Raw genomic sequence first — 10,187 nt, forward strand, 5'->3', positions numbered from 1 at the left:
ACGTTGTAAGTTGGAATTTCCAGATTCTTCATTAACATCTATTCATAATTTCATAATAAAATAAGTTTCTCTCAAAGTGAATCATAAACGTCAAAAAAACTTTTTCTGCAATAGCAGATAAAATATCATAATTAAAATATCTTATTATTTCTATAAAAGATTGCAATTTCAAGATTCATTGTCTCTCATATAATAATAATAATAAAATATAGTTTATCATATAGTTTATACTAAGTTTAAATTATAATTATATTATAATTTACATTAAAAGAAAAAGATACAATAAAAATTTAAAAAAAATTTAAACAATAAAAATTCTACTTCAAATATAGAAATCTTTTAAAGAGATAATTATAAAAATTATGAAAGATTATATCATGAGTTAGAATCGTTTAATTAAATCTGACTAGTCTCAAGATGGATCTCTTAATTGCTCTTATTGTGCCATCATTTGATCTTTTAATAATTTTGACCTGGTAATTATTCTTGAGAATTCGCGAAGAAAATAATTCCTTTCGATTCGCTTTCTCTGGCTATTGGCCAACGAAGTGTGAAACGAAACTAATTTCATTTCTTGACATCAAATAAATTTCAAAAGGAAAAAGAAAATTTGAGAGAGAAAATTCATTAATTCTTTGAGGATATATAATTTTTGTCTATGATTTGTTTCTGGATATGTATTATACCTCGAACGATTCAATTCGACAAGCATTTTCTTTTTGATACTCTTGAAAGTCAAAAATTAAATTTCAAAGCTTTTTTGTATAATTTATCAACAAGTAATTAATATTATTAATTGGTAAATTATTATGCAAATCTGAAAAAATTTTACTAATAATATTACTTCAATTGCAAAATATATTAAGCTCTAAACATAATAATATAATCTTTGGTAAAACTCATATTATCTCAGATGTATAATAAGCATAGAAAAAAAAATAAAAATAAAAATACAAGATAATCGAAATATATTTATTATAAAATATTTTCTCAAAAGCTAAAGAAGAATTCGATTTTTTTTTAATTAAAATAATTGAGAGTAATTTTGTAATTACTCTCATTTTAATTTTCAGAATGATTTTACAGTGCAGATATCTTATCATAAAAAAATTGTGATATTGTTTGAGTTTAGTTTGACATATATATCTATTTGATTCAACTTTTTCTTGATACAATTACTAATAGTCTTCAAATAATGACAAATAATATGTGCACATTAACAAGTTAAAAAGATATCATTAGATATTGTGAATAAATGAAGACTTTTAGAGTTGATTAAAAAATTACGTAAATAGTTAAACAATATTATTTTTATTACAATATAAATTTTATTACAAAACTAAAAATAAAAATTATATTGATGATATTTTATGAAAAATTTAACAAAATTCTTCGAAGAGTTTTTTTGTTCAATTTTAAATTTAAAAAATAAATCAATGACATATATGGTATGTACTTATCTATTTGTAGACAAAATTCTGCAAAAGAAATTCCCCATGACGCATATGTTCACATCATCATATACAAACTATTGAGAAAGTAAGTGAATTTTGATTTTTTTGTGTCATTCTTACAATATGATGCATTCTATCGTATTCTAGTAAAGTATCATATATTTTTATTGAATAGAACCGCATTGAAATCTCGTGATTAAAATTAAAAAAAAAAAAATATTTAATGAAAAAAAGATTATTTTGTAAAATAAGACTATTTCCAATAAAATAAGAATAAGATTTATAAAGATCTTATGCAATTTATATATGTAATCTATTTGATCAATCATTCAAATATACAAAGCATTAATGTATAATATAATATTGTAAGATAATTTTGAAAGATTTTTAAAAAATAAAATAAACATTGGTACAAAAATGTCCATATTTAAAATTAAATTGAATTAGAGAAATAATTTCTTATAATGAAAAATCCTTGCTTATTTTATTCATGGCCAAATTGTAATTTTCTTAGTCTCTCAAACAATAGACTTTATTATTGTCACAATGTGACGTTTGTCATTCTTCAAAAATAATTATTCCAATTCATTCGCGACTCGTTTCAAGGATTCCATTCATGATTTTAATAAATTCATCTTATTTCACTTTACGCTTTTTTTACATTAACTATTTCATTTACATTTATCTTCGAATATAACAATATAGTTTATATATTTCGTAATAAAACAAATAAAAAAAAAATACTAAAAAAATTTACTTTATAATACAATTTTCTTTTAGAATTATTTCAAACACTAAACATTTTAAAAATCGATATTTAATCACTCGTTTATCTCACTATGCATTGTCCAAGTTAACTTTAAACATACATAATTTGAATGAGATTATACAGACCACAAATATATACCTCTGCTTAAAAGTTTAAAAATCACTTACTTTTCTTATAAGAGAAAACAAACTAAAAACAATATAGTTTGTTATATCTTGTCTTGAATAAATTTATTAAATCATTTCGAAATTAAATGAATTTTAATCTATATCACAATATATAACTGAATATTTATTTGTTTACACCGAATACATTAAGAATTTTACGTTTAGTAGCACTCGGTGAATTGTATCAATGATTTCCAATGTGACACGTGTTTCTCTCCCCTCCTGGGTGTAGTTGGGATTTCCTGACAATAAAACTATTATAACCGGGCATTTCCAACATAAAAGTAACGAGTCGTGTTGGCTTGGTTGGACGACAGCGTATCGGTGGAAAGGATTCGTTTCCGATGAATAAATATGACAGTGAATGGTGGGGATGCAGTTAAGAAGCCAGTTACCCGCGAGCATCTCGTCGCCACTGCTTTTTCTTCCTATACAGTCAGTTCAATTTTGTAGCGAGGAACTATCGGATGTTATTTCGTGTTCGATCAACTTCAGAAACAAAAAAGGAGCATGCAAACCCGAGAAATATTTTTTAAATCGGTGAGTGGTGATTCTTTGATTAATTAGAATGATTAGAATTAGTAAAAATTGATTGCAATTTTATTTATTAATTAAGATTTCATTTGTATACGTTTTGGAGAGGAGATGATTTTGTAAACAATTTCGAAGATATGTCGTATGATATTTAAAATTGCAATTAATATCTGGAGATTTAATTAATCTTGAAAATTAAAATTATTTTAATTTGGTAGGATGTTCTTTTTAGTAGATTTTTCTAGCTTATTTTAACTATGTTTTAATACGTTGTGTTTAGACTTTAAACTTAAAATAGTAATCGGATAATACTTATTATAATTAGATTAATTATATGGATTGATTATAATTATTGATCGTATAATTGTTGTTATTTCATTGTTAAATATTATTTCTTTAGAGTATTATATATATATATATATATATATATATATGATTATATTATATAATACATGTTATTATGATTTCGATTTCGTAAATAAAAAATTCAATATTTCTTCAATTCCAAGTATTATAGATTTTTCATCAATAAAGATTCCATAGATGATTATTGCTTTCTCAGTAATGAAAAGTTCAATCAGCGATAACTTATTCTTTTTTATATATATTTTTCGCGTTTTTTCATTTCGTTGTTTTTCACAATATTTAAACGATTATTATTGAAATTATTCTTCTTCGGTCAAATAATTCTTTCATATATACACATATTTCTCTACAAATTTTCTCACGTTCCTAAATGTTTTTTATAAAAATGCTTTATTTCACGATAAGCGTTCCTTAGACCATGAAGGACATGTTTTTGTCTAGACTTTTCAACGATTTTTATTATGCTGGAATAAAAAACTTTAATAGAAATTCTTTTATTATTTTGAATTGCAATGTTTACAAAGAATATCATACATTATTTTTATCATTTATCATATTTCGATTTTAATTCGACTTTTTGTGTAATCAATATCAATCAACAGTTGATTATAGTTGTGTAAGTGTTTTATTTATTAAGTTGGACACGTATCCGATCGAAGAATTCATTTGTCATTCACTCATTGTTTCTGTTGGCATTGCGGGATTCTCCATCGATCTTCGTGAATCTTAATATTGTTAAAATTACGAAAAATCCTGGAAAGAAAAAGTTAATTTAAGTTAAAAAGATTTAAGTTTAAAAGAAGAGATTTCTCGATAGAAAATACGTTCTGATAAATCGACAAGTGTTTTGTCCAGAGAAAATGAAGTGAGCAAAAAGAAGTGAAATTAAAGGTTGTCAGAGTCAGAGAAGTGAAAAATTATAAAATTATATAAATTCTTATATATTAGTATTTGCATAATACAATGAAAAATAATTGTAGTGAGTTTCTTATGTTTGAGGCAATAGCATTAGGAACAATAGAGAGGCGTGGTATAGTTTCTCTTGTTTTCGTCACATGAGAACTCGTCATACGTTAATTTCAGCCAAGAAAGTCGGACTCTATGACGTCATGGTTTGCTTGCTTTCACTCGTCTCGTTATTTGCCTCTCGTTCGTTTCAAATCGTATAATTTTCATTAATTTTACGATTACGCTTTGTGAATCTATATGTAGTCTCCGATATTTGTTCTATGATCTCGTTTTGAAATTGATTGTGTTAATTAAAATACGAAAATACATCTTCTATTTTGAGTTTCTGAGTTTTCTAAAAAACTGTTGAATTTTTTTTAGGAGAAGATCATGACAGTGAAAGTATTTTTATAGCCATGTTTAATAATTTTAATATTAAACGTAGTTAAATTGATTATTTTACTTATATATAGTTTAGATTAGCTAGTTATTTTAAACTTTTATGTATAACTGATATTTTTATTTTTTTTTATCTGGAATTATGCATAATATCAAATCATGAATATTATGCGTCAATTTATGATAAGTTAAAGAAAATATTTCTTTTTGATTGATTGTTTATAGACGTAACAACTGCAATAACTGATTATTAATGTTTTAGCGAAAAACAGTGTATTTGAATGTGTAACCAAATATAATAATTTATACAATAATTAATTTATTGTATAAATAATAAAAAATTTATTTTATTATTTATTTATGAACATAAAATTAAATGAATTTATACAATTTTATTATTTATAAATATATGATATTTGATAATTTTTTATTATAATTATTTTCTGTGAATAATGTTAATGGAATACAATAATGTTGTATTTTTTATTAGATATCCTTTTACTAGATATATTTCAAAAATTATTAATAAAAAATAATAATTTAAGAACAAAATATTACTTCATTCTAAGTAATTTTTAATATCAAATATTTCATTATAACAAATTATATATAAATATTATAAATATAAATTTCATAATAGAAATAATAATAAATTTTAGTATTTTTATGAATAATAAATAATAATTTTATTATTTTATTATTATCTATAATTAAAAGAAATTAATTAGGTCCTGAATATATTTGATCTACTTTAATTGTTCTGAATAACTAGAGCGTGATTCCTACACGAAACTTTTTTTTTGGCATAAAAATGTAGATATAGATGTCGTGCATAATGATTTATTTATCAATATCACATTGACCTCGAGTATAATGCGATCTCTATGACATAAATTACATTTAAAAGTGATGAATATTGTGTTATCCCCAAAAAAATAAAAAGAATTTGCGAAATTTCTAATTATAAGATTATAATTTCTCTTTGATGTCATAAAAAATTGAATATTTTTTGAATATTTTTAACATAATTTGGATAAGTTAAAAATATTCGAACGATATGTAAGTTTTAATTTTATTAAATATTAAATATTTTAAATAATTATTTTTATTCAAGTTAGAATTTTCAAGTTCAACTATAATTTCATTATTTTTTTCTGTCACTCAAGATAGATAAATATGTTAATTATAGAACTTATTTTTTAACATTTGTACACTTTGTTTTTAAAACTTTTCTATAACATGTTAATATACGACAAAGTTATAATTATATCATAATTATAAATTGTGATAATTGTGAGATAATAATAGAATAATATCTAGAGAAATTTCACAATACCGGAAATTATACGAACATCGTCAGATATTTTTAAAACGTTAACTCAGCTTTGCGTAATCTATGCAAATCTATTTCTATTCTTCAAATTACGCATGTTTTATTTTATCCGGAGAAGGAAATTCTTTTATTCCTAAAATTTAAACATTTCGCTTCTTGATAATACTTTGTTTGAAATATTTGAAAATTTTTTTTCCTATTCTGTTGTAAAATAATACAAATCTTTAGAGAATCTTTCCTACGCTCTAAAAATCTTATATCTTCTCATTCAATAATTTAATTTTCCCGTACTTATGATTTTTTTTTTCAATATTTATTCATTTTTGTTTCAGATAATATCGGTGTTATCGGTACTATTGGTGTTAAGAGGTATATCAGCGCAATGTCTAACCGGAAATGATAGTCCTTCGATGATGGGCGCTGGCTCGAAGAAAGCTATAATCGACTCGAAATTTCGTTTCGCTCTTGAGACTCTTAAAAAGATATCTTTATTCGAATCTCAAGACAATATAATTTATAGTCCTTACAGTATTCATCAGGCTGTGACCTTGGCATATTTCGGTTCCCGAGGTACCACCGAGGAAGCCTTGAAGAGAGCTTTGCAGCTGCCTGCTGACATATCCAAAGTCGATGTACAACGATATTATTCCTTCGAGAATACCCTCAAACAACAAATCAACGGTCAGGTGAGAAGGCTCGAAGTGGAGCGATTACATCATTATTGTTTAAGTTTGCAAGTATTCCAAGGCGAGCCACATAATCAACATCTGGTTCCTTTTGTTCAATTGAATTAATAATATTTAATAATATTGGATATACAAGATGTTAATATATATATATAATATATTCATAGAATATTGATTTTAGAAATCGAAACAAAAATTATGGTGTGTAAAAATTTTTTCGACTGAAGCTCATTTATTAACATTATGACAGCCGGCTAGTTTTGAACATAATTTTTAAAATTGATAAAATATGTTTTCTTTCGAGGAAATTTTAAAAGAGATGTTTTGCAACTTGCAATTTGCAAAATGATATTATTAACTGGTAATTGATTGTTTAACTTTTACTTTTTATAGGCAAAAATATCACAAAAAATTTAAATAGCTTAATTTCTTCTAATTTATGTAGGAGGAAATGTTTTTAACCTTGAAATTTCGTAAAATTCTTTAAGGAATCAGTACATGCGATGAATGAGTAATATTTGTTTTTTTGGTGGACACAGTTGGAATTATGTGATAGTTTAATTTGTTTGATTAGTTATATAATTCTCGTTTTTATTTGTAGTTATATATATTTTATATATTTTCTTTCAAATTTTTTGAAGTTTTTATATTTCTTAAAAGCTATATAATTTTACAGGAATTCTTTAAGGTAATTGTAATTATAAATAATAATTTTAATACAATAATGTGGCTTGTGAGGTAAAATTGGAATGCAAACGTTCATTAATTTGCAAAATGTAATTATAAAAATGACTTTTTATAATTATATTTAAGTTAAAATTTGTGTCAAATTTTATAATGTAATCATAAAATTGAATTTAGCACTATAATAATGAACGGATCATTAAACTAATTTCGTCTTTTTTTTCCAGAATGATGTATCATCCAATTACGAGTTTAACTCAGCGAATCGATTATGGATATCAGACAAGAAAAAAGTACGGGAATGTATATTAAGTCTATTTGGCAATCAATTGGAAAAAATCGATTTCAAAACCAATCCAAATGCTGTTCGTGATCAAATTAACAATTGGGTCAGCAATATGACTAAAGGTCACATTCGGGATCTTCTTTCCCCTAATAGTATTACAACAGATACTGATTTGGTATTGGCTAACGCTGTATACTTCAAAGGTCTTTGGAAAAGTCGTTTCAATCCTACCAATTCTAAGAAAGATATCTTTTATTCGTCTAAATCCCAACATTCTATGGTTAAATACATGAGGCAGCAGGGAAATTTCAACCATGGTAAGTTAAACATTTATCAACAATTTAATAATAATAAAAGAAACCAAATAATTTAATAGTAATATAAAAATACTTTCTTATTCAGTATAATATATACAACTTATCCGTATTAATCATTTAATCATTAAACAGTAATAAAAATTAAAATGATTTTTCTTTGTAGTTATCTCTGAAATACTTGGCGCACACGTATTGGAACTACCCTACAAAGGGAACGAAATCTCCATGTTTATTCTCCTTCCGCCATTCGTTACAAAAATTTCCAACGATTCCATGCAAAACGGGGAACGAGACAGTATTTACCATCTAATCGAACGTCTTTCCACGGAAGCAGGATATACAGAGATCCGCGATCTTTTAACCTCTGATTCACTCCCTCAACCGGTAGAGATCATCCTGCCGCGATTCGAAGTCGAAAAGGAACTTCAAATTACGACGTTGCTCGATGCCATCGGTGCTGGCGAATTGGTAATACCTGATGTGGCCAATCTTAAAGGTTTCGTCGAAGATGGTGAAGAACCGGTGCATCTTGGCGCTGCTGTCCATCGTGCTCGAATTGAAGTCACCGAGGAAGGGACTACTGCAGCCGCAGCCACTGCCATTTACACATTCCGTTCTGGGCGGCCATTGGTACCGACAGTCTTCAACGCCAATCATCCGTTCGTCTACTTTATCTATGAGAAACCGAAGCGTACTATCTTGTTCGCCGGCATTTATCGTAATCCCAATACTCCAAAGAATACTGAGGAGACAGCTTGAGGTATGAGCGAGTCAATGTGATCATTGTTTCTCGTTTTATCTTTGAAAAAAAAGTGTGTAGAGAATGAGTTTTGATGAAGTGTGTGATAAACTTTAATGTTTAAATTTTTTTTTGTTTCATGACAAATATGATGGATCGATATTTGCAAAGGATTAGTAGAAATTTTGTACAAATATTATACAAAGATTTATGATCGAATGTATGTAATATTTTCATAAGATTTCGTTTAATGGAATTAAATTATTGAAGAGGGCAATGAATTGAATAATTGAAGTTAAAATTTGTTATACTGTATGTGTAACGTAGAGTATTCGAATTTTTTAAGGGATGTTTGTCGCTACGAACGAACAAAATATTGATTATGCCGAAAATATAACGACGTATGTTCTAATATTATAATTTATCTCTTACAATATTGTGCAAGTTTGATATTCATATATAGTTCAATGCTGGACTATTAATAAAAATTGAAATTCTATTTTGTAATATGAATTTCAATATTATATTTTTAATATAAATTATGTAATAAAAATGGTATATAATCAATATTTATTAATTGATTTGAGAAAAAGAATATTATTTCGTGATACAAAATATAATATATATAATAAATATTTCTTTTAGATTCTTTTAAAAAGTATTAATTTTATATTTTTATAAAATGAATATCAGAATTTGATATTTTTATCATAAATATAAAAATTTATTTGTGCTTATATTTATACTAAAATTGGAGAATATTTTATTCATAAATATTTTATTTTTATGAATGAAAAATCAAGATATATTATAGTTGTGAAAAAGAAATGATGAAAGTATGTGCAATTTGATATTTCGTATTTCATTTATGGATACGCGCCAAGAGTAGACAAGGAGAGTAAATGTGGAAGAAGGATAGAGATATTTTAAAAATTATGAAATCAGCGCCATATCTAAAATGCCGTAAATGAAACACAATTTAGACAAGGAAAGTAAATACTTAAAAAAGGATAGATAGAATAAGAATTAACTTTTAGTGCCATCTCGTGATTATTAAAGATACTCTGTAATGACAAGATACGAAAAAACAAGAATTAAAATTTAGTGCCACCTGTTAATGATTTCAAGAAAATATTTCTAAAATTCAACAAGAGATGGCATTACGAGTACCATTTTAACCTATTTAATCTTTATCTCTTTCTTTTATTTGTTCTCCTTGTCTAAATATGTTTTATTCGCGACTTCAGAGATGGCGCTACCTATCTAACTTTTATCCTATTTCTATACTATTTCTATTTCTAAAATTCAACAACAGATGGCACTACCAATACCATTTTAACTTATTTAATCTTTATCTCTTTCTTTTATTTGCTTTCCTTGTCTAAATATGTTTTATTCGCGACTCCAGAGATGGCGCTGCCTGTCTAACTTTTATTCTATTTCTATACTTCTTTAATTATCTGCTTTCTCTTTCTATATTTGCTCTTGGCGCGTCAATTGAACAT

At 25.5% G+C, this 10,187-nt stretch overlaps 1 protein-coding gene across 1 annotated transcript; it reads left to right on the forward strand.

The window, feature by feature from the left end:
- Window positions 1-2,712: 2,712 nt before the first annotated feature.
- Window positions 2,713-9,181, forward strand: LOC122714094 (serine protease inhibitor 88Ea-like). Its single transcript, XM_043935116.1, has 4 exons — window positions 2,713-2,930; window positions 6,303-6,656; window positions 7,568-7,943; window positions 8,107-9,181. The coding sequence occupies exons 1-4, from the start codon at window positions 2,901-2,903 to the stop codon at window positions 8,700-8,702; spliced, it is 1,356 nt and encodes a 451-aa protein (XP_043791051.1). The 5' UTR covers window positions 2,713-2,900; the 3' UTR covers window positions 8,703-9,181.
- Window positions 9,182-10,187: the final 1,006 nt, after the last annotated feature.

The sequence above is a fragment of the Apis laboriosa genome, unplaced genomic scaffold, assembly GCF_014066325.1.
Source record: "Apis laboriosa isolate Shangri-la unplaced genomic scaffold, ASM1406632v1 scaffold27_cov151, whole genome shotgun sequence".
Lineage (NCBI taxonomy): Eukaryota > Metazoa > Arthropoda > Insecta > Hymenoptera > Apidae > Apis > Apis laboriosa.

Coding starts and splice junctions, on each gene's coding strand:
- LOC122714094 (XM_043935116.1), top strand. CDS start 2,901: ATGCAAACCCGAGAAATATTTTTTAAATCG. Junction 2,931..6,302: donor GAGAAATATTTTTTAAATCG/GTGAGTGGTGAT, acceptor TTTTTGTTTCAG/ATAATATCGGTGTTATCGGT. Junction 6,657..7,567: donor AACAACAAATCAACGGTCAG/GTGAGAAGGCTC, acceptor TTTTTTTTCCAG/AATGATGTATCATCCAATTA.